This window comes from Microcebus murinus, chromosome 19, assembly GCF_040939455.1.
Source record: "Microcebus murinus isolate Inina chromosome 19, M.murinus_Inina_mat1.0, whole genome shotgun sequence".
Taxonomy (NCBI): domain Eukaryota; kingdom Metazoa; phylum Chordata; class Mammalia; order Primates; family Cheirogaleidae; genus Microcebus; species Microcebus murinus.
The window spans coordinates 15,920,920-15,948,315 of NC_134122.1; the positions used below are offsets into that span (position 1 = coordinate 15,920,920).

General features: G+C 38.5%; 1 protein-coding gene and 1 non-coding gene across 2 annotated transcripts; both read left to right on the forward strand.

Annotated features, from left to right (window-relative positions):
• Positions 1-112: 112 nt before the first annotated feature.
• UQCRC2 (ubiquinol-cytochrome c reductase core protein 2) lies at positions 113-27,270 on the forward strand. Its single transcript, XM_012790131.3, has 14 exons — positions 113-244; positions 2,694-2,777; positions 2,878-3,027; positions 4,312-4,376; positions 7,986-8,042; positions 8,260-8,384; positions 10,662-10,759; positions 13,385-13,442; positions 15,607-15,702; positions 16,016-16,215; positions 17,956-18,036; positions 20,448-20,524; positions 25,510-25,663; positions 27,019-27,270. The coding sequence occupies exons 1-14, from the start codon at positions 212-214 to the stop codon at positions 27,100-27,102; spliced, it is 1,362 nt and encodes a 453-aa protein (XP_012645585.2). The 5' UTR covers positions 113-211; the 3' UTR covers positions 27,103-27,270.
• On the forward strand, positions 21,565-21,672 carry LOC142862476 (U6 spliceosomal RNA). Its single transcript, XR_012913569.1, has one exon. It is a non-coding gene; the product is annotated as a U6 spliceosomal RNA (small nuclear RNA).
• Positions 27,271-27,396: the final 126 nt, after the last annotated feature.

Consider the following 27,396-nt stretch of genomic DNA (forward strand, 5'->3'; position numbering starts at 1 on the left):
AATTATGCGTCTCCCTATTCTGCGCCTTGGCGGAATTCGATTGGTCCAACCTACCCCATGGAGCCGTAGAGAGCGGTTGGTATAGAGAGTCACCCTCCCGAAGGGGGCGTGGGAAAGTGTTCGCGGGGAACGCTGGGAAACTCCTGTCCTCCGCCACCATCTTGCTTTCCTTTAATCCTGTGGTGACCACGGGTCAGAGCAGTTTTGAGTCATGAAGCTACTAACCAGAGCGGGGTCCTTCTCGGTAAGCAGAGCTGGCGGGTTTGGGGAAGGGTTGGGGAGCAGTGTGTCACCAAGGTGATACGAGCCGGAGCCTGGTTTGGGGTTCTGGGCCTCGGGCTTCGGTCTGCCCTTCAGCTGAACCCTGCAGGCCAAGTGGGCTGCAGACTTGAGTCAGGCAGTGGAGGCCCAGCTCGTGCTGTGAGCAAAAGAAACCAAACGCCAGAAAACCTGAAAGGAGGGAGGAGGACTTGAGAACAGAGTTGAAGCGGCGCCGTGAAGGCACTTCTGAAGGTCACACCTGCACTTAGGCGCTGGAGAACGAGACCGTGAGACTTGGGTAACGGGAGGCCAGTGCAGACCTAGCTCCCCACGCTTACCTTAGCTACGCCCTATGCTCCTAGGTTTATCACGGACCATCAGTGTGTCTAACGAATAAAGCAGAGGAAATGAGCTAATGCAGATACTACGCTTATCACAGTGCCTGGAACTTCATTGTTAATTATTACGGTGTCCTGGCCGTATAAGGTGTGCTTTTTTTGGTTTTTCATTGGAGGGTTCCTCCGAGACGGACCATCCTCAAAAGCTGCTTAGTTAAGGATCCCCCTCCAAGCCGAAATTAAACAAAGCTGTCACTTGGGGGAAAACTTTTAAAGTGTCATTGTCACTGTAGAGCGGTGGTTATTAAGAGGAGAAATGAGGAACACTTTTAAATTTCAGCGAGGGACGCTATACCCCGCCTCCCCCCAGGGAACCGTTAGTAATGTCTGGAGACATTTTTGGTTGTATCAACTTGCGTATCAGCTACTGGCATCTGGAGGCCAGGGGTGCTGCTAAACAACCTACAATGCACAAAAACAGCCCCCTACAACAAAGAACTTTCCAGCCCAAAATGCCAGTGGTTGAGGAACCCAGCTAGAGGGATATGCAAAAGACCAGACCTGGAAATGGAATTTCACTGTATAGATGTACTGTGGGTTATATAAATTTAGGCTGTAATTGTATCACCTTTCCTGGCATATCTAGACAAACCAATGATTAACAGCCAGTTAGAATAGCAAAAGACCTCAAAATTTCCTCCATTTTGTTTTCCAATAGGAAAAAGAGGTCAAAGATAGCAGTTGAAGAGGATCAAAGTAAACAAATTGAAGTAAACTTGAAAGCAATTATTTGTTTCTAGTCATAGTGCTTATTTTACATGAGAATAAACTTATACATATTGTTATTAAAACAATAGTGACTGTGGCAATTACTAGGATAATTGCTAGTTCAAATGGGACAGGTAAGACAACAGAGTATGAATGTTGAGGCACATTTGAGTTGAAAGCACCTAAATATCACTTGGTGATGGAACTACGGATTATTCATATTTGATCTGCTATGCCCATTTATATTAAAATTTGCTTTTTGGAAAATCAAAGTCCAAAATCACAAGTAGGGTTAACTATACCCAGCAAACTAAATTGATGATGATAAAGCAAAGCTAATTGTAATTCATAATTAAAAATACTAAGAGTAAACGATAACCAGCAGCCAATTTAGTACAGCACTGATGCTGAATGCACAACAAACAGCCTCTGACCAGCACAGAGTGAGGCATTCATTCCCAGAACCTCTGATGGGGATCCCTGGGAAACTCCCGCAACATAGGAATTGGGAGCACCTGGTTTTATTTACGGAGCATCTCCACTAGTAACCTCATGAGCCTTAATCATATTAGAATGACTTTTATGCCATTGTATATACAATATACATTTGCCAAAAAAGAACTAAATAAAGTGCATTTTGGACACATTATTTGATTTTTAAGAGGACCCTTTTACCCTACCAGTAGGTGCCTATTATATATTGAAAATCTGCTGTGGATGAAGCTACTGTTAATCTCAAGATGATAAAAATTTTTATTTAGTCAAAGGTTAAGACTTTGGTTGTGTGATCTTAGTGTAGCACATGAGAGAGTGAAGACACAGTAGGAAATACTAGAGGTACAGAAGAAATTGTGTACTTTGTCTTTTTTAAAGGTTGCTAAAATGATTAAGGAGATAAAGTCAGTTCAATTGGAAAATAAACTAAAAAGGTGAGACTTGTTGGGCAAATATGGAAAGCAGTAGTGCTAAAACAGTCTGACACTTTTTTAAAAGTGAAAGCATTAGAACTAGAACAAACCATTTGAAACTTTGATAAGATAATTGAAAGCTAACAGAAAATACATTGATTCTTTATGTAGTAGAAAAAAAACATAGAGATTACAGTATTCTCTATAAATCACAAAGAAATGGATTTTAAGAATGACCTGGGTCAACTGGTGGGTCGTAAGTCCATATTGAGTTACACAGCTTAAAGCCTTCTGTGAACCTGGTGGTTGCTCTTTCCTGAACATCCTCTGTCACTTGGGTACACTAATATACAATACTTTATACAAAGCACTGTTCTTGTGAGAAATGTGTGTAACCTGTTTTTTTGTGTGTGTTTAGAGATTTTATTCCCTCAAAGTTGCCCCCAAAGTTAAAGGCACAGCTGCCCCTGCAGGAGCAACTCCACATCCTCAGGACCTTGAGGTTAGTCGCACTGAGTTACTCCCTGAAACCCATACATGCCTTACTCTCCTTGGTAATATAAAGACATTAATTATGTCTCCACTTTTTATTTTAAATATAGTTCACCAAATTACCAAATGGCTTAGTGATTGCTTCTTTGGAAAACTATGCTCCTATATCAAGAATTGGTTTGTTCATTAAAGCAGGCAGTAGATACGAGGACTCCAACAATTTAGGAACCTCTCATTTGCTGCGTCTTGCGTCCAGTTTGGTAAGTATCTTTACTACCTCAGTGTTTGGAAATGCTGTTATATCTTGGTACTAGGAAAAAGAAAAACTAAAAGCAATGTCTCTATATTCATTTCCTTGAGCTGCCATACAAAATTACTACAAACCAGATGGTTTAAACAAAAAACAGAAATTATCCTGTCACGGTTCTAAAGGCTAGAAGTCAAAGTCAGGGTGTCTAAGTCAAGGTGTCAGCAGGGCCATGCTCCTTGCTTTGGAGAAGAATCCTGCTTTGCCTGTTCCTAGCTTCTGGTAGTTGCCTGCAGTCCTTCCCTGGTTTGCAGCTGCATCACTTCAATGTCAGCCTCTGTTTTCACATGGCCTTCTTCTGTCTGTGTCCAAATTTTCCTCTTATAAGGACACCAGTCATATTGGATGTAGAGCCCATGCTAATCCAGTATGATGACATCTTAAATGTTTACATCTGCGAAGACCTTATTTCCAGATAAAGTCAGATTCTGGCTAGACATGATTGGGGGGGGGGGAGGGTGGCCCAGAGGGACACTGTACAGTTCCCTAATATAAAATGAGAAATAACAAGATATTTGTCACAGAGAAGCATTAAGTTCATGTCTATGTGATTGTTGGTGTTAGAGCAGAAGAAATCGATAAACAAAAAGAAAGTTTTGGCCGGGCACAGTGGCTCATGCCTGTAATCCTAACACTCTGAGAGGCCGAGGCAGGCAGATTGCTTGAGGTCAGGAGTTTGAAACCAGCCTGAGCAAGAGTGAGGCCCCGTCTCTACTATAAATAGAAAGAAATTAATTGGCCAAACTAATATATATAGAAAAAATTAGCCGGGCATGGTGGCACATGCCTGTAGTCCCAGCTACTCGGGAGGCTGAGGCAGCAGGATTGCTTGAGCCCAGGAGTTTGAGGTTGCTGTGAGCTAGGCTGACACCATGACACTCACTCTAGCCTGGGCAACAAAGTGAGACTCTGTCTCAAAAAAAAAAGTTTTAAGTACCAAAAATTGAAGGAAAATTGCTTGTTTTTTCCATATGCAAGTGTCTTTCAGAATAGACTAGTGAATCTAGTAAGCTTGTATTTGACAGTGGAATTTTTATATAAATATGTTTTATATAAAAATCTATACTTAGGCTTTTTGTCAAGCCTTGTTTTATAATTCTTAACTAAAAAGGATACACTATTAAGGAAAGTTTCTTTTGAATCTGCTAATGGTAATTAGTAGATTTTTATATGGTGTGATGTTTGGTAAACTTGACATTGAAATACTACTAAGAAAATCATTCTTTTCTTTTTCAAGACTACAAAAGGAGCTTCATCCTTCAAGCTAACTCGTGGAATTGAAGCAGTTGGTGGTAAATTAAGGTTTGTTAAAGAAGTGTTTAATAATGGGAAATTAATGAAAATGCTAGAAAATATTCAGTTATAAGGGAACTTTTCTCTGTTATCATGATGGTTAAGGATTTCTTAAACAGAGCACAGGCTAGGCACAGTGACTCACAACTGTAATCCCAGCACTGTGGGAGGCCAAGGCAGGAGGATTGCTTGATCCCAGGAGTTCCAGACTAATCTGGGCAATATAGTGAGACTCCATCTCTACAAAAAGAATTTTTTTAATTAGCTGGGTGTGATGTCACATACCTGTAGTCCCAGCTACTTGAGAGGGTGAGGCAGGAGAATCCTCTGAGTCCAGGTGTTTAAGGTTGCAATGAGCTATGATGATCCCACTGTATTCTGGTCTGTTTAACATCGAGACCCAGTCTCTTTTAACTGGGTAACTAGCTTGGCTGCTGACAAGGGTTGTGGTTGCTGAAGGTTGGGTTAGCTGTGGCAATTTCTTAAAATAAAGCAACGATGAAGTTTGCCACATTGACTTACTCCCCAAGATTTCTCTGTAGTGTGAGATGCTGTTTCCTAGCATGTTACTTACAGTAAAGCTTCTTTCAGATTTGGAGTCAATCCTTCCAAACCCTGCTGCTTCTTTATCAGCTAAGTTTATGTAACATTCTAAATCCTTTGTTGTCATTTCAACAACGTTCACAGCATCTTAACCAGGAGTAGATTCCGTCTCAAGAAGCTACTTTCTTGCTCATCCATAAGAAGCAACTCCTCAGGCCGGGCACAGTGGCTCATGCCTGTAATCCTAGCACTATGGGAGGCTGAGATGGATGGATCATTTTAGCTCAGGAGTTCAAGACCAGCCTGAGCAAGAGCGAGACCCCATCTCTACTAAAAATAGAAAGAAATTAATTGGCCAACTAAAAATATGTAGAAAAAATTAGCTGGGCATGGTGGCGCATGCCTGTAGTCCCAGCTACTTGGGAGGCTGAGACAGAAGGATTGCTTGAGCCCAGGAGTTTGAGGTTGCTGTGAGCTCGGCTGACGCCATGGCAGACTAGCCTGGGCAACAGAGTGAGACTTTGTCTCAAAGGAAAAAAAAAGAAAGAAACAACTCCTCATCTGTTCAAGTTTTATCATGAGATTGACTATAGCACTTCAGTCACATCTTCAGGCTCCACTTCTAATTCTCGTTCTCTTGATATTTCCACCACTTCTGTACTTCTTCCACTGAAGGCTTGAACCCCTTAAAGTCATCTGTGAGAGTTGTAATCAACTTCTTCCAAACTTGTATTAATATTGATATTTTTACCTCCTCCCATGAATCATTAATATTCTTAGGCATCCAGAACATGGTGACTCCTTCCCAGAATGTTTCAGGTTACTTTGCGGATCCAGCTATACCCTTATGAAGTGTATTTCTTTTTTTTTTTTTTTTTTTTTGAGACAGAGTCTCGCTTTGTTGCCCAGTAGCTGGGACTACAGGCATGCACCACCATGCCTGGCTGATTTTTTCTATATATATTAGTTGGCCAATTAATTTGTTTCTATTTATAGTAGAGACGGGGGTCTCACTCTTTCTTAGGCTGGTTTTGAACTCCTGACCTCAAGCAATCTGCCCGCCTCGGCCTCCCAGAGTGCTAGGATTACAGGCGTGAGCCACTGCACCCAGCCGTATTTGTTAAATAATAAGACTTGAAAGTCAAAAGTTACTCACTGATCTATGGGCTGCAGAATGGACTTTGTATTAGCAGGCGTGAAAACTTTCATCTCCTTGTACATTTCCATCAGAGCTCTTGGGTGACCAGGTGCATTGACAGTGAGCAATAGTAAGGCAAGGTGGGGTGGCTCACACCTGTAATCCCAGCACTTTTGGAGGCGAAGGTGGGAGGATCACTTAAGGCCAGGAGTTTAGGACAACCCTGAACAAAATAGTGAGATCCCGTCTCTACAAAAAAATTTTAAAAATTAACCAGGCATGGCAGCTTGTGCCTATAGTCCTAGCTACTCTGGAGGCTGACCCAGGAGGCTTTCTTAAGGTCTGGAGTTCAAGGTTACAATAAACTATGATTATGCCATTGCACTCTAGCCTGGGCAACAGCAAGACCCAGGCTCTCTTAAAAAATGAGAATTCAGGCCAGGCGTAGTGGCTCATGCCTGTAATCCTAGTACTCTGGGAGGCCAAAGTGGGAGGATCTCTTGAGCTCAGAAGTTTGAGACCAACCTGAGCAAGAGTGAGACCCTGTCTTGCTAAAAATAGAAAAAATTAGCCAGGCATGGTGGCATGCGTCTATAGTCCCAGCTACTTGGGAGGCTGAGGCAGGATGATCACTTGAGCCCAGGAGTTTGAGGTTGTGGTGAGCTATGATCATGCCACTGCACTCTAGGCAGGGTGACAAAGCAAGACTCTGTCTCCAAAAAAAAAAAAGTGAAAAATATAATATCTGTGAAGTACAGTAAAACGAGATATCCCTGTATATAACATGCAAAGAATTACTATTCGGAAAAAGAACTACAAATCAGGAAAGAAAAAAACAGAGAAAATGGATGGACAAAGGATAGGAACAGGCTATTCTCAGAAGAGAAAGCCAGAAACTAGTCTTTTTTTGTAATCAAAAGTGTGATACCATTTCACACCCATCAGATTTTTTTATATGGTAGGTGTTGGCAGTGGTAAGGATGATGGAAGATCTCTTATTCTTCTGGTAGGAGTATAAATTGATATAATGACTTAGAAAAGAATCAGGGAATATCTAGTAATATTTAAAAACCGAACAGTTTTTAATCGACACACACAAAGATTATCTTTGTAAAGACTAGAAACTATCTAAATCTCCTTTAGGGAAATGGATGAAGTACGATATAATCATATGATAGGACTACTACACAGCAGTTAAGGAATGAACTAGATCTATATATCAACATAGCAGAACTTAACAAAATATTATGTGAAAAAGCATGTTTCAAGATTTAAGGTATGATGCACTGTAATTTTTTAAGCAAAATAATACTATGTAGTGCTTAACGATTATGGTTGTTTCTAGAGTTGGAGAGAATGAGGGAATTGGCCTCAGAAGGGTGCAGAGAGCTCTCCAACTTTATTTGCCATTTTTTAACTGGGTAAAATAATATATATAACATAAAATTTACCATTTTTAAGTGCAGTTTAGTGGCATTTAGCAATTATCACCACTATCCATCTCCAGCACTTTTTATCTTTGCCACCTGAAACTCTATCCCCATTAAACAATGACTCTTCATTCTCCCCTTCCCTCAGCCTCTGACAACTGCCTTTCTATTTTCTCTCTGTCTGAATTTGACTATTCTAGGTACCCCATGTAAGTGGAATCTTACTATTTCTGTCTTTTTGTGTCTGGCTTATTTCACTTAGCATAATGTCCTCAAGGTGCACCTGTGTTATAATGTGACAGGATTTCATTCGTTTTTAAGGTTGAATTATTTACCACTCTTTAAAAAATATTTTTAAATTTTAGTTGATTAGTATGTGGGGTATTGTTATATTATGATTTACACTCTTTTATACTTCTAAAATTCTGTTTCCAAAGGACTTGGTTGAATAAACAAAAGCTTATTCTTCTGATTCAGATAATTCACTGTAATTTATTTCCATTTCAGTGTGACTGCAACAAGAGAGAACATGGCTTACACTGTGGAATGCCTGAGGGGTGATGTGTAAGTACCTACGTGTGTTTCGGACGTATGCTTTTAAAGAAATATTAAGCTGCGCAGTTCTAGTCTTTGTAATGTGTCATTATGACCTCTGACTTTCATTTTAGATTATTATTCATAAGGCCTAAAGTTTACCATTGAGACCATTACAGTTATGTAGAATCTTGAATGTTGGTTTTAAATCGTTGACGTGTAATTCTTATCCTTATGTATTCTACAGTGAAATTCTAATGGAGTTCCTGCTCAATGTCACCACAGCACCAGAATTTCGTCGTTGGGAAGTAGCAGCCCTTCACTCTCAGCTAAAGGTTGACAAAGCTGTGGCTTTTCAGAATCCACAGGCTCGTAAGTACATTTCACATTACATTCAGTTGTTTCTGTAATAAGACACTGGCTATTTGATCCAGTGAATTTGTAGAAGAAAAAATTGCTGTAGACATTTTTTACTACATGGGTTTGAAAATATGTTTTCCAAAAATTTGTTTGGTTTTTTGAATATTTGTTTCTGAACATTTATGTTTTTTATTATTTTTCATGTCTGATAGTAAGTAAATTCACTCTAGAATCCTAGATATTTTTCCTACCCCCCCCCCAGAACGTTTTAGTAATTATTTTGTTTACACCAAATCCAGCAGAGGTATATTGTTGCTGCTGCTATTGTTGTTTATTGGTATATATTACTATCATTGTTTAGCCAGCTCCCTTTTATCGGGTGCTTCCAAAGTAAGCAATTTTATTTATTTTTTTTTTATTTTTTTTTTTTTTTTTTGAGACAGAGTCTCGCTTTGTTGCCCAGGCTAGAGTGAGTGCCATGGCGTCAGCCTAGCTCACAGCAACCTCAAACTCCTGGGCTCGAGCGATCCTTCTGCCTCAGCCTCCCGAGTAGCTGGGACTACAGGCATGCGCCACCATGCCCGGCTAATTTTTTTTATATATATATATCAGTTGGCCAATTAATTTCTTTCTATTTATAGTAGAGACGGGGTCTCGCTCTTGCTCAGGCTGGTTTTGAACTCCTGACCTTGAGCAGTCCGCCCGCCTCGGCCTCCCAAGAGCTAGGATTACAGGCGTGAGCCACAGCGCCCGGCCTAGCAATTTTATTTTTAAAAAATAAGAACTTTTTAATTCATATTTTATATTTAGGTAATATTTAATTATATAATCTTGATAAGTACACTGGCAAAACAAATATGTAAACAAGCACTGCTGACTCTCTGGAAGCTATACAACTTCTGGTGGGAGCAGAAATGTGCAGGTAGACCAGAAATAGGTGACCAGCTGCAGGGGCTTGGCACAGGACAGGCATCCCTTGGAATACAGGCTGGCAAGTGTCTGGAACATAGTGCTTGATTCATACTGCTAATGTTTTGCAACAATACTTTGGGTCACAGAGGAGTGTGATCTTTACTACTCAGGACTTCTACCAAAGAAGTAGAATGACAGAATTGTAGAAAAGATGACCTACATGTCCATAGTGGCTTCTCCCACTGATAGTAGTGAGGCTGAAGCCCTCATCCTTTTTGCCTGAACAGTTACTGTATAGTCTCCTGGCTGATGTCTCTGCCTCCAGGTTTACATCTTCAGTCCATTACAGTGGTACTTCTGACATGAAAGTGCTTTAAAGCCCCCTTATCATCTTTGGGATAAAGGCCAAACTCTTTAGCTTAACATATATATGGCCTTTCATGATCTGACCCCTTTGTTCTACTCCTCTTCCCCTCCCAGCTTTGATTCCGATTCCCCTTTGAATCAAACTGTTGTTCTTTATGCCTTTGCTTTATCTGGTTTCCTCTGCCTGAAATGCTGTTCCCCAATCATTTGCCTGGGAAACACCTACTCATTCTATAAGACTTATCCCAGATTTTACTTCTTTTACTCTGTTCCAGTGCCCACTGCCTTTCCCTTGTACACCTGCTGCCCTTTTGACATACTGCTGACATTGCACCATAATACTTTATTTCACAGTTTTTCCTCTTAACATTTTGAGGGTAGACATTATATGTTACTCATCTCTGTATTTCCAGCACCTAACATAGTGCCTAGGATAGGGAGTTTGCCCAGATAATGAGCAAATGAAGGAAACATACCTCAAGCAAAGGCACTGAAGCAGGAGAAAGCAAAGCAGGGAAAGCACCTATAGGAACACCTGAAACAGGAGTAAGTCCAGTTTGACAGCATTTGACCCATAAAAACTAGTAATTTGACCTAAGACTCATACTTTCATATCTTCTCTTATTTTGACAACTCCCTTATTACCTAGAAAGGAAACCTTAGACATAAGCAAAATTCAGATTAAATGACTTATCTGAGGTGACATGGCAAATTGGTGGCAGAACCATAACTAGATTAACACTTCCCAAAACCCAGGCCATTGTAGTTTCCAGATGATACCAGATAGATTAAAGTTAAAGAAGTAGTTTGGGTGGACTCTAGCATATAGAAACTACTCCCATATAATCTCATTTTTCTTAGCTCATTCAACTGGCAGAATTTGAAGCCCTCTAATCTTGAATACCAGAGGGTAACTAAATTTGTATAGGCTTGTTGCCTTCTAGGTTTTAAAAATATTCTTATCTTTACTTAAATTATATTTCAGTAACTGCTTCTTTACTTATCATACAGATGTCATTGAAAATTTGCATGCTGCAGCTTACCGGAATGCCTTGGCTAATTCTTTGTATTGTCCTGACTACAGGATTGGAAAAGTGACACCAGAGGAGGTACTGATAAAGCATATTACATTTTAAAATGTGCTTGTTTTCTTATTAAATTGAACATTCACCTACCATTAACTAATTTTTCTATTTTACAATTTTTAGAAATTCAGCTTACTTGCTATTTTTATTAGCTTTTTTCTTTTTTTTATTGTCCTCCTTTATTGTAATTCTAATTCATCAGCTTTTATATATATATATATATATATATGTAATAATAGAGATGGGGTCTTGCTCTTGCTCAGGCTGGTCTCAAACTCTTGAGCTCAAGCAATCCTCCCACCTCAGCCTCCCAGAGTGCTAGGATTACAGGTGTGAGCCACCACGCCCAGCCAATTCATCAGCTTTTTAACAAAAATCCTATATGAACTATTTTTGTATATCTTTTAACTAAAGAAAATTTTTATGACTAAAGGGACATGATCATTACAGAAAAATCTGAAAATAAAGACAAGGAAAATGAAGCTCTGTGCTGCACTTGAACCTAAAAAAAGGAAAAGAAAACATCTCACATCTAAAGACTCTTAGTGTTGATACTGGTATATTTTCTTCTAGGCTCTTTTCTGTGTGTATCTTTTTTAAACAGTATTTATTTATTTATTTATTTATTTATTTTTTTTGAGACAGAGTCTCGCTTTGTTGCCCAGGCTAGAGTGAGTGCCGTGGCGTCCTAGCTCACAGCAACCTCAAACTCCTGGGCTCGAGTGATCCTTCTGCCTCAGCCTCCCGGGTAGCTGGGACTACAGGCATGCGCCACCATGCCCGGCTAATTTTTTTTTTTTTTAATATATATATATCAGTTGGCCAATTAATTTCTTTCTATTTATAGTAGAGACGGGGTCTCGCTCTTGCTCAGGCTGGTTTTGAACTCCTGACCTTGAGCAATCCGCCCGCCTCGGCCTCCCAAGAGCTAGGATTACAGGCGTGAGCCACAGCGCCCGGCTTAAACAGTATTTAAATGTTTAAATATCATAAGGCCTTTAACTAAAACTCTAGTTCCTCTGAATATACAGATAAGGCTGAGCCCACTTCCTTACCTCCCTTTCCATCAGCCCCGTGCTAGCTCATTCACCTGCGGCACACCAGCCTCCTTTTGCCTGCTATATGTCATGGCCATATATGTCTTAGAACTTTGTTTCCAAAACTAGAAGTACTGAATGTTAAATCTGCAAGTGCAGATGTGCATATAATATGAATTTCCTACTCATACTATCCACTCCCACCCCCAAAAACAAATTTTTTTTTTCGAGACAGAGTCTCACTCTGTTGCCTGGGCTAGAGTGCCATGGCATCAGGCTAGCTCACAGCAACCTCAAACTCCTGGGCTCCAGTGATCCTCCTGCTTCAGCCTCCTGAGTAGGTAGGACTACAGGCATGCGCCACCATGCCCAGCTAATTTTTTCTATATATTTTTAGTTAGCCAATTAATATCTTTCTATTTTTTAAGTAGAGACGGGGTCTCACTCTTGGCTCAGGCTGGTTTCAAACTCCTGACCTTGAGCAATCCTCTCACCTCGGCCTCCCAGACTGTTAGGATTACAGGCATGAGCCACCACGCCCGGCCTCCAAAATAAATTTTATCAAAAGATTTTAAGAGAAAAATTTGGACTTAACCAACACTTTCAAAGTATATTTGACTTGGAAATTCAGGGTTTTATTCTCATTTCATGTCTGATTAGCTGCTACAGAAAACTAAACTGTATGTCCCTTGCTCTTTTCACTTACCAATCAGTAATTTAATGCCTACTATTCATATGACACTTTTATTTAAAAATTCTAACTCATACCATCCAACTTGAACAGGCAACAGTTTTCATAAGACTAGCCTCTAATGAGGTTTGAAATTTTTCCGAAATCAAATGCACGTTCGTGAAGAAGCATCATCTCTGTCAGAATCTGTTTGGGGGAGGGGGGGAGATGTGTCATCAAGGTAGCTAAAAGACTGGACATAGCAAAATGACAGGTAGTTAGATGGTTTTAAATAAAGATTCTGAAATTTCACACTGAAATCTATTATCAGTCTGTAGGGTGAGTCCCAGGAATGGGAAAGAGTGACAGTTTTTGTGTTTTAAGCTCTTTACGTCATTCATTCTATGAACATCTGGGTTGGAAACCCTGGTATGGCTTCACAGTAAGAAAATCTTGCAGGTGGGCAAGAGGCATGTAGTAATATAACTCTGTTGCCCCGTTATAGAATGTTAATGGTGCTTAATTACTATCTGTATAAAGACAAAAGAAACCTGATGTTCTCCTTAAACCACATTATAGTAAAAATCATAAACTTAGTCCCATTTTTTTCAAGTTCAAGCCAGTGTGCTCTTTCTTTTCATTCCTTTTTTTTTAATAACAGCTTTAATAAGATGTGTTTCACCTACCTTACAACCCACCTATTTAAAGTGCACAATTCAGTGGTTTTCATTGTATTCACAGAGTTGTACAACCATGACCACAATTGAGTTCTAGTTCTTTTAATACAATTTGTGTGTAATTCAACACTAATTAGTCCCATATAGCTCATTATAGCAAATTTTAAGGCTTGAGTATTTATTTTTCACCAAACTCTGCTTTTATGTTTCTGTAGATTTTTATATTTATACCATATAAACTAATAAGTGTTTTTCGCTTTCTCAGTTACATTACTATGTTCAGAACCATTTTACAAGTGCAAGAATGGCTTTGGTTGGACTTGGTAAGTTGGGTATTACCTGCATGTCAGTTTGCTTCCTTAATAGCAGTCCCTTAAACTGTAATTATATAAGCATAGAATTGAATAAAGTAGTTTTCTGTTTATGTCAGACAGGTAGTATATGATAGGATTTTAATAGCTAGTCATTTGTTTTGGAAAGCAGAATACAACATTTAAGTTTGCAAACTATTTGCTTTAAATTCTTCACAGTATTTGCAAAACCTGTGACAAGGGTGAATTTCTCTTGGCCAAGATCTTTTACAAACTATCTTTTAAAAAGACATATAGCTTAATAGAAAAATAGGCAAAAGGCATGAACAGACAATTCATGGGGCAAATATATATGTATATATATTAATATATGTGTGTATTCAATTATGTTTGTTTTTTAAATTATTTTAAAAGAGAGTCAGCCTCACTAATAATTTATGAATCTCATGAATTTTTAATTCATGAGATTGACAAAAAATTAAAAGATGGACACCACCCAAAATTAAGAAAGGTACTCTCAAAATTTCTGGTGGGAATATAAACTAGTACAACATTTTTGGAGGTCTGTTTGAATATATCTGTTAAAATTCAAAATGTTTATAGTCTTAGACCCAGCAATTTTACTTTTAAGAATTTGTCCTACAGAAACACTTTATCAAGTTTACAAAATAGTTGCACGAGAATATTATTTGCAATATTTTTTGTTTGTTTTGTAAATAACAGCTTTTCTGATTCAAGCAGCAGAGACAGAAAAAGAAAGGGGGGAAAAAAGAAAAAGGAAAATAACAGCTTGAGGTGTAATTTACATGCCATAAAATTCATCCTTTTAAAGTACACAGTTCTGTGGTTTTTAGTATATTTAGGGAGTTGTGCAACTATTACCACTGTCTAATTTCAGAACGTTTTTATCATCCCAAAGAAAACCAATACCCATTAGCAATCACTCCCCATTCTCACCTTCTGAAGCTCTGCCTCTGGCATCCAATAATGCACTTTCTGTCTCTGTAGATTTGACTATTCTGGACTTTTCATATACACGGAGTCATACAACTGGCTTCTTTTAATTAGCGTAATATTTTCAAGGTCCGTGGTCCATCCATTATTATAGTGTGTATCATTGTTTCATTTCCTTTTGTGGCTGAAAAATACTCTATTCCCATATTCTCTTTGTCCATTCATTGACATTTAGGTTGTTTTCACCTTTTGTCTATTGTGGATATAAACATTCATGTGTAAGTTTTTCTTAGAACATCTATTTTCAATTCTTTTGATTATATACCTAGGAGTAAAGTTGCCAGGACATATGGTAACTCTCTGTTTAACTATTTGAGGAACCGCCAGACTGTTTGCCAAAGTAGGTGTACCATTTTACATTCCTACCAGCAATGCACAAAGGTTTTAATTTCTCCACATTCTTACTCCACATTCAGGACTTGTCTATCTGCCTGATCATGGCCATCCTAGAGGGTGATTTTGATTTGCATTTTCCTAATGACAAATGACATTGAACATGTTTTCCTGTGCTTTGGGGGCATTTCTGTAACTATTTGGAGAAATGTCTGTTCAAATCCTTAGCCCATTTTTCAATTGGTTTGTTTGTTTATTGTTGAGTTGTATGTATTTGGGATACTAAGCTCCTCTCAGATTTATGATCTGCAAATATTTTCTTCCATATCATGGGTTGTCCTTTCACTCTCTTGATAGTCCTTTGATGCACAATGCAATATTGTTTTAATATCCAAGTATAAGAAACATGCTAATGTCCATCAAGAAGGGATTGATTAAATAAATGATGATACATCAGTAGAATGTGATTCTTTATTGCCAATAAATATTTGTTGTAGATTAATCACTTAGAAAGATGCAAATTGTGAAAGACAAGTTAAAAACAATACCAATAGAATGATACCGTTTTAAAAATGAGGATGATATTAATAACTACACAGGAAAAAAATTCTAGATTAATAATAACTAGTATATAGTAAATAGTTTAGTGATAGTAAACTATAAATGAATATGTCTGGGAGAATACCATATGGTGGAAAGACTTGTTTTCTGTTTATTTCTCTAATGTTTCACTTTTATAATCATGTATTTTTAAGGCAAGGAAAAACCAGATATTTTACAATGGTGTTTTAGAAATTCTGGCTCTAGCTTTTTGTTTCTGTTGAAACAGGTGTGAGTCATCCTGTTCTCAAGCAAGTTGCAGAACAGTTTCTCAATATGAGGGGTGGGCTTGGTTTAGCTGGTGCAAAGGCCAGATACCGTGGAGGTAAGCATTTTTTGTTCTGTTAGGTTGCTTTATCAAAAGGAAGTTTCCCCACCTAGAACATGTTGAGGGTGGAATAGTCCTGATTATTTACTACCAAATAGTCTCAGTTAGAATTGGATGGTTTGGGGGTTATATATTAAGCATATGTTTGATTATGTGTGTGTGTATTAGGGCAGAATGGCATTGGGAAAGCACAGGGCCACAGAAAAGCTTAGTCTTGGTGGATTAATACTTTGTTGTAGGGAATACTGAAGAATGAAACCCATGGTGAGCAAGGCATTTTCTTCTTCACCCTATCCTTATATGGCCCCAGGTGAAATTCGAGAACAGAATGGAGACAGTCTTGTCCATGCTGCTCTTGTAGCAGAAAGTGCTGCCATAGGAAGTACAGAAGCAAATGCATTTAGTGTTCTTCAGCATGTCCTCGGTGCTGGACCACATGTCAAGAGGGGCAGTAACACTACCAGCCTTCTATACCAGGCTGTTGCCAAGGGAATTCATCAGCCGTTTGATGTGAGTCTAAGGAGTTGTTATTTCTCCTTTTGTTTTCAAAGCCTCAGTATTTATGATGTAATTCTGATAATTTGCTCTTAGTGTTAATCCACTTTTAAAATTTAAGGCCAACACATAGAAAATCTTTAAACAATTAAAGAGACAGCCAAGCTTGATTTTAGTGCCTTACTGGGTCTATCAAAAACTTAGTGTCTTTTCAATTCTAATATATAATAGAAGAATTGAATGCTTAGAAATAAAAGAAATTTATACTTCAGTTCTCTTTGAAATAGTTTTAGATATTATACATTCCCCTATATTCTAACTAGTAAGTCTTTTTTTTTCCATCCCCTTCTGTACCTGTGGCTACTTCCTGAATTTCACTACTCTTTGTTTCCAACCAACTGGACAAGATACACACGAAGAAATTGTTTACAGACATCATTCCTTCAGTTTGAGATTAAATTTAAAAATAAATATGACATTTAACCATAACAAAAGTTCATATTACTTTAGAAGAAACCTTTGTATGACAGTGAAGAAAGTGCTAATGCTTTCAAAATAATGATATTCAAATCAGGAGAACGTAAAATGTCAACCAACAAAATATTATATAGTGAGCAAGCATTGTTTGCCCAATGTAATATCCTACATGACCTTCAATATGTCTTTCAAAGGTAACAAATGTACTAAGTTATAGGATTGAGCATTGTTCATAATTTTAGCTGTAGGACACGGCAAATGTAGATTTAGGCTTCAGTAAGTCTTTGGCCATTGACTCTTAACAGTGGAAATTAAAATCAACTTTTTTAATCTCATAATTTCCCAACTGCAATGCACAACACAAAAATTTAACTTTAAAGTGAATTTTGAAGGCAGGCTTGAATGTGAAACCTTTTGAATCTTCTGTACAGAGCCTTAGGGTTCCCTGGAGCACAGTTTAAAAGCCATTATCTTAAATTAGTCCTAAATTAGATTTAGCTGCCTTTTTAAATTTCCTTCAGATTTTCTTTCTTTTGGTTCATTGTCAGCTCTGGTTTCTTTTCTTTTTGCTTACTTTTCACCATTGAATGCTACTGACGGTTTTATGTGGCTAGAGTTTAATCCTAATCCAATGAAATAATGTAATAGAAATTCCTAGTTGAGAAATTTGGAATGTGAATAGGATAGTCTCAGAATTATGATTAAACTTCAAGTAATTGAAGTACATTTCTTCTTACGTTTTATAGGGACTGAACCGATGGTTCTCACATTAGACTTCTGGAACGCTTGTTAAAAATGCAGTCTCCCAGGCTGTATCCTGCAGAGATCTGAGTCAGTAAATCTTTTGAAGGAATCTGAAAGTCTATATTTTTAATAACAACTTAGGTAATTTTTATATAAATGGTCCACATGAACACTGTGACACACTCTATCTACTAGGCAATCAAGTTCCCTGTCTACATAATAACAATGTTTGCAAATGAATGTTTTCATTAACCTTTCATCATCAAAAGGTTATAAAATATCTAGCAAAAAGGAAAGTGAACAGTCATTTTTAGAAAGATTTAAATGAAAAAACAGTTTAAACCATTACAGTTCTAAAAGAGGTAACCTGTATACAGTACACTTCAGTTGTTGACTGAACTAGTTAAGTGAAATATTAATTAATCTATTTTGCTTATACTATGAAGGTACAAGTCTTTGTCTGGATAACCTTAGGGAAATTGTACCCTGTTTTCCTGGTGGAATGTCATACAGTGAAGTCACCCTATGTTTCAGGTTTCTGCTTTCAATGCCAGTTACTCGGATTCTGGACTCTTCGGGATTTACACCATCTCCCAGGCTGCAGCTGCTGGAGATGTAAGTAGCAAACTCACCAACTCTCGCAAACAAGTTTTTTCCCCCATCATTAACTTATTTTAAGTTAAAATATGGAATTTTTGAATGCCATGATTTATCAGAACTCTGTATAGTATGATATTGCTGAAGTGTATCTGCTGTGGGGAAATTTAAAAATTTATACTAATGCTTCCAGGAAAGAGAAAGGAAATGCCTTCTTGGTATTTTGGTTTTGTTTGGACAAATGGCATTGAGTTGGCTCTGAGACATCTAAATTGAGAACCCAGGAGAGGTCAAGACCAAGATGTATATTTGGCAGTCCTCAGTAAAGAGATTGTGCTAAAGTCGGGGTTATGTGTGAAAGATTGTAGAAGAGGAAAATGAAGCTCGAGTTCTGAGAAACACCACCATTTAAGCAGCAAATGACTAAGGCAATGGCCAAGAAACAGTAAGAAAAAGAAGAGAAGCTGGTATATTTGGACACCAGGAAAGAGAATAATTAATATCATTTTGATCCACTGTGAAATAATATTATTCCTTTAGTTACCACAAAGAGGTCTCATAGTTTAAACAAACTAGTACATCATTGGTGGTGATCTTATCAGTTTTCACCAGAGTAGTGGGAATGAGCTAAAATTTAGGGAATGACTGAGAAGTAAAAAATGAAAGGTTGGTATGGACTGGTGAAGCTTAGACTTGTAGGGTATAGACTGGTAATTCTAGGAGAATTTACATTGAGAGATTAAGTTGGAAGAGACAGTCATACTAAAAGAAAAGAAATAATTGGAGTAGATATAGAAGTTAGGAAATTATAAATGGCTCAAGTCTGAAAAATCAAGAGCAAGTAGGATCTAAAGTATAAGTGGACATTTTAGCCTTGAAAACAAAGCGTAATGTTAGTAGAAGAACAAGTCAGGAAGATGAGGAAATACATGCTTGGTGAGGTAGGAAACTGAATTGTATTTTGAGAGAGAAGGAAGGAAAGTTTAAAGAAAGTAATGAAGTTTGGGACAAATGAAGGGCAAGATGGGCATCACCTGCAGGGTAGGTGTCTCCTTGAAATGAGGGATGACAAACTCATAGTACAATCAGGTCTGCTTTATAATTTGCCTTCAGTAGCATTCATTAGTTTAATGGAGAAATGGAGGAGGCAAGTAGTAGGCTTAATCCTGGGTTGGAATCCTGCAAAGTGGGCGGGTCAGGAGTATGAGGGGATAGCAAGGGAATCAGGAGCACTGGCAAGAGTGACCAAAGGGACAATTCATGGATCTAGGATAGATAGAGAAGTGAAGCCAGAGGGCCTGAAAAATTGAAAGAAAGTGGGTAAATCAAGGAGCGAGAGATCTTGACGAAGTGGAAGAATAAGGATAACATGAGTAGAGACTGAGGTTGGAGGTCTTGGAATTGAGGGTTTCGGAGGTAGGGCAAGTCTAGGTTATGTTCAGGCCTGGGATGTGGCTATGGTAATGGTCAGCTAAAATGAAAGGGAAACCAAGGTCCTAGAACTAATTGATTTATTGATTGACAGTCTCCTTCTATTGCCTAGGCTAGAGCGCCGTGGCGTTAGCCTAGCTCACAGCAACCTCAAACTTCCAGGCTTAAGCAATCCTTCTGCCTCAGCCTCCTGAGTAGCTGGTACTACAGGCATGTACCACCATGCCCAGCTAATTTTTTCTATATATTTTTAGTTGTCCAGCTGAGTTCTTTCTGTTTTTAGTAGAGACGGGGTCTCGGTCTTGCTCAGTTTGATCTTGAACTTCTGACCTTGGGCAGTCCTCCTGCCTCAGCCTCCTCGAGTGCTAGGATTACAGGGGTGAGGCACCGCACCCAGCCACAGTCTTAGAATTTAAGATGATCAGAGAGAATAGTAACAGACTCGGAGTGGTGCCAGGGTTGAGATGGGGAAAATCATGGGCCAGGTTTATTAATTTATTTATTCGACAAATATTTACTCAGCACCCAATCACTGGAACTTGATTCCTTCTTGCCTCTGGCATTGCAGGTGTGGACAAGCCTTGCAAATTGGCTATCTATGGATCACTACTTTCATAGTGAATAGTAAGAGATAGCAGTATTAATTGCTTGACACTGAGAGTCTGGGGAAATGTCAGAGGTGCCTATTCTTTATAGGTAATTAGAGATCCATGTGTTTGCTCTCCCTTAAAGGAAGATCCATCCTCTTCAGCCATCCTCTGCCACTTCACTTTTGGAGGAAGCATGGCTACTTAGAAACTATAAGCTGTACAAACAGATGCTTTGTGGAATATAGGAAGAATGAGAAACATATAGTGACTACAGAATTCCAAATGGACACTCCTTTTTCTCTGGAACCAACCTTCCATCTTGTGTTTTTGCCTCACTAGAGGAGCATTTGATTGTTGCAGGAGACTGGCACTGACCAAAGATGACTAACTTTTACTTATCTGTCCTAGGTTATCAAGGCAGCCTATAACCAAGTAAAATCAATTGCTGAAGGAAACCTTTCCAATATAGATATGCACGCTGCCACGTAAGTTTTAGTATTAACTGTGTGTTTCGTATTTTAGTTAATTTGAAAGTTGTATTTTTCGAGTTATAACAATATTGTAATATATGCTCATAAGGACTGAAAAGTACAGAAAAATATTAAAAGGGAAAGGGATATACACTCATAATATTGTTAATACATCCATATAATTGTTAACATTTTGCCTTTTTTTTTTTTTTTTTTTTTTTTTTTTGAGACAGAGTCACTCTGTTACCCAGGCTAGAGTGCATCAGCCTAGCTCACAGCAACCTCAAACTCATGGGCTCAAGTGATCCTCCTGCTTCAGCCTCCCAAGTAGTTGGAACTACAGGCATGCGCCACCATACCCAGCAAATTTTTTCTATATATTTTTACTTGTCCAGCTAATTTCTTTCTATTTTTAGTAGAGACAGGGTCTCACTCTTGCTCAGGCTGGCATTTTGCTTATTTTCTTCACCGTGAATTTTTAAACATAATTGTTACTATTGTACATACAGATGCTCATCAATTTACGATAAAGTTACATCCCAACAGATCCATCGTAAGTCGAAAATATCCTAAATAGAAAATGCATGTAATATCCCAATAAAACCACCATAAAGGCCAGGCGCGGTGGCTCACACCTATAATCCTAGCACTCTAGGAGGCCGAGTCAGGTGGATCACTCAAAGTCAGGAGTTCCAAAACCACCATAAAGTCAAAAAATGATAGTTGAAATACCATTGAAGTCCCAGTGCTCATTGACTGGGTTGTGTCCTAATAAGCCCATTCATAAAGTTGAAAAATTGTAAGTCGGGGACTGACTGTATACTTTTATATTCTGTCATGTTGATTATATTAATAGAGATTTGAAAATTACAAATGAAAATACAGAAATGATCTGATTCCCTACCAATTTTTAAATGTTATAATGTTTCCGTTTATTCAAATTACTAAAACTTGTCTGAACAATATTCATCTGTGTTGTCAAAATACACTTGTACATTTTCTGCAGTTGGAAAGTATAAACTGTAAAGGATATCTTTGAGCTTAAAACATTTTTGGTGCTTACTTTGGCGGCTCACATATTAAAATTGGACTGATACAGAAGAGATTAGCATGGCCCCTATGCAAGGATGACGACACAAATTTGTGAAGAGTTCCTTCCATATACATTTTTTAAAGAAGAAAAAAAAATTTGTATTTCATATTACTTTCTTGGTATAGATTCCCAAATGAATCAAAGTCATATCTGAAAAGGTTGTACCAATTACAATCACACCACTGCTATATGAGAATGTCTATTCCACAATAACCATTGGCTGTTTCTTTTTTCTTTCCTCTGGAATGATTTACACCCCAAAAAAATAAGATACCTGATTTTCTTTTGTATTCTTTTTTCTTCCTCCCTCCCTCCCTCCCTCCCTCCCTCCCTCCCTCCCTCCCTCCCTCCCTCCTTCCTTCCTTCCTTCCTTCCTTCCTTCCTTCCTTCCTTCCTTCCTTCTTTCTTTCTTTTAGACAGAGTCTCGCTTTGTTGCCCAGGCTAGAGTGAGTGCCGTGGCGTCAGCCTAGTTCACAGCAACCTCAAACTCCTGGGCTCAAGCAATTCTCCTGCCTCAGCCTCCCGAGTAGCTGGGACTTCAGGCATATTCCACCACACTCAGCTAATTTTTTTTCCTATAGATTTTTAGTTGACCAAGTAATTTCTTTCTATTTTTAGTAGAAACGGGGTCTTGCTATTGCTCAGGCTGGTTTTGAACTCCTGACCTTGAGCGATCTTCCTGCCTCGGCCTCACAGAGTGCTAGGATTACAGGCGTGAGCCACTGCGCCCAGCCTGAAATCCTTTTTTAATTAAGCTGACAATGTGGTAAAATTGCTGCATTAAATTGTAATTATATTTAAATGGAAGTCTTGCTATAGAGTACCAAAGGATGATAGTTTGCATGGAGTTTAAATAACTCAAATGCTTATCGAACACCATGTTTATAAGAAATAACAGTTTCTTTGTGGGAGAATTATGAATTAGGTTTTGTTTTCCTTTATTTCAAATTGATGTTTTTGTTGCCCACATTTAAGCTTCTGAGGCTTACAAGACCTGTGCTATTCTTCCCCACCATGCCCCACCTTCACTGAGATAATGTTTGGGAGGAAATATATATATAAAATCAGTGTAGTATACAACATTCTGTGAAGTGGACCATGCCTTAAGAACCCATGTAGGTGCCGGTCACGGTGGCTCACGCCTGTAATCCTAGCACTCTGGGAGGCCAAGGCCGGCAGATTGCTCAAGGTCAGGAGTTCAAAACTAGCCTGGCAAGAGCGAGACCCCGTCTCTACTATAAATAGAAAGAAATTAATTGGCCAACTAATATATATAGAAAAAATTAGCTGGGCATGGTGGCGCATGCCTGTAGTCCCAGCTACTCGGGAGGCTGAGACAGCAGGATCGCTTGAGCCCAGGAGTTTGAGGTTGCTGTGAGCTAGGCTAACGCCACGGCATTCACTCTAGCCTGGGCATCAAAGCGAGACTCTGTCTCAAAAAAAAAAAAAAGAACCCATGTAGGTATCTATCTTTAATAGAAATGCCTGAAATTATCACTTAAAAAGTTTCAGGAGCCACAATTAATTTCACTAATCAAAACCTCACATTAAAATAGTTTTACCTAGGCTGGACACAGTGGCTCATGCCTGTAATCTTAGTGCTTTGGGAGGCCAAGGCAGGAGGATCACTTGAAACCAGGAGTTCAAGCCCAGTCTGGGCAACATAGCAAAACCCCTTCTCTACAAAGAATTTTTTAAGAATTAGCCAACGTGGTGGCACACACTTGTAATCCTAGCTAATCTGGAGGATCACTTTGAGCCCAGGAGTTCCAGGCTGCAATGAGCTATGATTGTGCCACTGCACTCTAGCCTGGGCAACAGAGTGAGACCCTGTCTCTAAAAACAATAAAATAGTTTACCTAGATTCTTAGTTCTAGTCCAAAATCAAAAGGCAGTCTGTTACGGTTTTAGTATAGTTTTGTACTGACAGTTTTCCAAATGGTAATATAAATAATAAAATATTTGATGAAGTAAAGAAATAGAATGAAGGACTTTAGCACTCCAAGCTGTTAGTCTGCTTGGAGTTGACCAAGACCTGTTTACCAAGACCATGAGTTTTGGGGAACCATATTTTAAAATTGTCTTGCTCCGCTGCCCAAGATGAACTGGCTTGACTGCTTTACCCTTGGAGAAAACAAACAGGCCCTGGAAGAGGCAGCAACAGCTGACCTGGATATCACAGAATTAACAGCAGAAGTTACACAGACACCCCTGAAATCTGCCCAAACACAAAAGGTAATACAAGTCAATGAAGTGATAGTTGAAGAAGAAGAAAATAAACATTAGAATCTTCAAACTACAAGTGTTGAAAAGTGTTCTATCTAAGAAGAGAACCCAAGTCATACCAAAAATAGGCAAAAGCAAAAGGTCAAGACATTATAACGCTATTACCTCTGCTGTGGGCCATTTGGAGTTGTCTGTGATAAAACCAGCTCCAGGCCTGACACCCTGGTTTGATACAGAGTCTTCAAGACCCCTGGCTAGCACACCCTAACAGCCAGAGAGCAGATTTACAATACAGATGGTCTCTGACTTACCGTGGTTCAACTTAAGATCTTTTCAACTTTACAGTGGTGCAAAGCCATCACAATTTCAACATATAGTCATGCCTTGCATAACAACAGGAATATGTTCTGAAAAATGCGTCATTAGGTGATTTCTTCATTGTGCAAACATCAGATTATACTTACACAAACCTAGATGGTATAGCCTTCTACATTCCTAGGCTATGTGGTATTGCCTGTTGCTCATAGGCTATAAATCTGTATAGCATGTTACTGTACTATACAGCTGAAAGCAGTTGTAATACAGTGGTATTTATGTAGCTAAACATAGCTAAACATAGAAAAGGTACAGTGAAAATACAGTATAAAAGTTTTTTAAATGGTACACCCATATAGGGCACTTCCCATGAATAGAGATTGTAGGATTGCAAATTGCTCTGGATAGGTTAGTGAGTGGTGAGTGAAGGTGAAGACCTAGGACATTACTATTATACATTACTGTAGATTATAAACACTATATACTTGGACTACACTAAATTTATTTTTTAAAAAATAATAATTGAACTATGATGTTATGTCACTAGACAATAGGAATTTTTCAGCTCTATTATAAATCTTCCACCATTGTATATATGGTCCATCATTGACCAAATTGTCATTATTTTGTCAAAGTACAGTACATGACTGTACTTTGAATTTTGATCTTTTCCTGGGCCAGCGATACATGTGATATTTAACACTTTATTATAAAATAGGCTTCAGGTTAGACAATTTTGCCCAACTGTAGGCTAATGTAAGTGCTCTGGGTACATTTAAGGTAGGCTAGGCCAAACTATGATAGTTCAGTAGGTTAGATGTATTAAATATGTTTTTGACCTACAGTATTTTCAATTTACTATGGGTCTTTCAGGACATAGCCCCGCCATAAGTTGAGGAGCATCTGTATGTCAGTGAATGGCAGGCAGCCGTATCACTGACAGCAAAGAGATACTCCTCACTGTGTCAGTGGGCAGCAGAAAGAACATGCTATTACCACAGTAGCTTGTGACTTGCAGAGGATCTGTGTTGTACAACTGGATCCAGAGGCCTTGGGAAACATTAAGAAGCTCTCTAGCTGTCTTGCCAAAATCTGCAGCAGCATATGGACTCACAGATGAGAAGCCAAACTTCACAGGATGAGCCTTCACTGACCACTTCTGGAACTCTGAAGAGATTTATTCCATTCAGGCTTATTATTTGTTACATTCCAGAGCAGGGAGCAGTGTTTTTCTTGGGGAATTCAGGAAGGGGGAAGACATGCTGTTCCCGCATCGGTTAAATAAAGTTTTGTTGTTCATGCCTCCTCCCATCCCCCTAAAAGTTGCCTTGCTCTGTAAAAGTAATTCCTGTCTTTTATTGAACAGGAACAAGCTAAAAGCTGGATACCTAATGTCAGTGGAGTCTTCTGAGGGTTTCCTGGATGAAGTTGGGTCCCAGGCTCTAGTTGCCGGTTCTTATGTGCCACCATCCACAGTCCTTCAACAGATTGATTCAGTGGCTAATGCTGATGTCATAAATGTAAGCAAATGAAAACTTAGGATTTAGCATCAGAGAACTTAACCTTAATGATTCAATTGCAAAAAGAATGCGTAAGTGTCCTTGGGCTGTGTATTCTAATCTCGTGTTTGATGCCTGTCTACCTAGTGTGGAGGCAGGAGGGCTCCTTACCATCAGATCTGCAGAGAGCTTCCTTATCAAATCAAGTGTGTTTTTGTCATCTTCATTCAAATAAATTACCATTAGGTTGACTGTTTTGAATTCTTAGAGATCAAGAAGAGTTGAATGTTGGCAATTTCATATGATTTCAACCTAAATAGTAAGGTTTGCTATTTTTCCTCTTCACCCTCAAGAAATAAACACTATCCTGCCAATCCTTCACTATCCAGCATCTCAAGATTTTCTTTACTCTTCTCAGCCTAAGACATTTCTCTTGCTCTTGCTGTTGTTATTTTTTTTCTTCTCTTATATATTATTGTTCCCTACAAGATCTGCGTTGTTTTGAGGGCAAGGACTATTATATTTCTTCATGTTCCCTACTATGCCTACCAAGCACATGAACTGCAGAATCAACTCAAAGTCGGTGGGTTTTCCCAGTCCTTTCTACATTAAAAATGCCAGTGTGCCTTCCATCGTAGAAGTCTCAACCATCTTTTCACCAACAGGTCTACCTTATGTACTGAGATTATTTCAAGATCATAACCCTGGCTGGATTTTCCTTGTCCCCTAAATTCATCAGTACTTATTCTTCCAAATGGCTGTCCTCACCTTATATACCATCCTTATGGGAGTCCCATCCCACCTGCCTCCAACACCATCTCTTCTCTATTAAGAAAAAAGCAGGCCTGAGATAATGTGGGGGTTGCACTCTACCTAGACCTGCCTCATGGTATTACACTAAACCTAAACAACCAGGCTTTGAACTTGAAATACTGGCACAAAAAAATACTAGGTTTAACTATTAAGTTAACAATCAGTGTGTTTGGCTTGACCCAGATAGTTTGGCAATGTAATACAGAAATGAGAAAGTTCAGCCCTGCAGGAAGCCATGCAGCCCTATTTGACTATGTCATTAAGTTTTCTTTATCACCATTTTAACAGCTGCCCTCTTTTCTAGAACACTGCTCTTGCTTTGTGAGTTACACATGGTGGAACCTTCAGAAAAATAGCAGAGCTTCCTTACCTCATTGTCACATATTAAAATAAACACCAGCATCTATCTCATAGTTAATTTGCACAAGAGGCTATTATAGAATTGCTGGTTTAGAATGTCCTATACATAAACTCTTGAAATGACAGAATAAATAAGTTTATCCACTTGATGACATTTATTGTTATTTCTGTTAACTCTGTCTTTTTTGTTTGTTTGTTTAAAGGCTGCAAAGAAGTTTGTTTCTGGCCAGAAGTCAATGGCAGCAAGTGGAAATTTGGGACATACACCTTTCATTGATGAGTTGTAATATCGAAGCACATATTACAGGAGAGAGCTGCACATTCTCTCAGTGCAGAGCAGCAAACATGAAAGTCAGAAATCTCTAATATATTTATCTTTTTTTTAATGAGGTAAAATACTTTAAAGCATAAATTCTTCCCAGCTGACCTAAAGTCAATAAAGCATTCTGCTTAAATGTTTTATTGCATTTTTTCCTAATCAGTTAATCAACAAGTATTTATTATATGTTGATATCTTCGTTTTAGATGCTGTAAAAGACACAAAAAATAATTGAATACAAAAACATCAGAAACTATTAAAA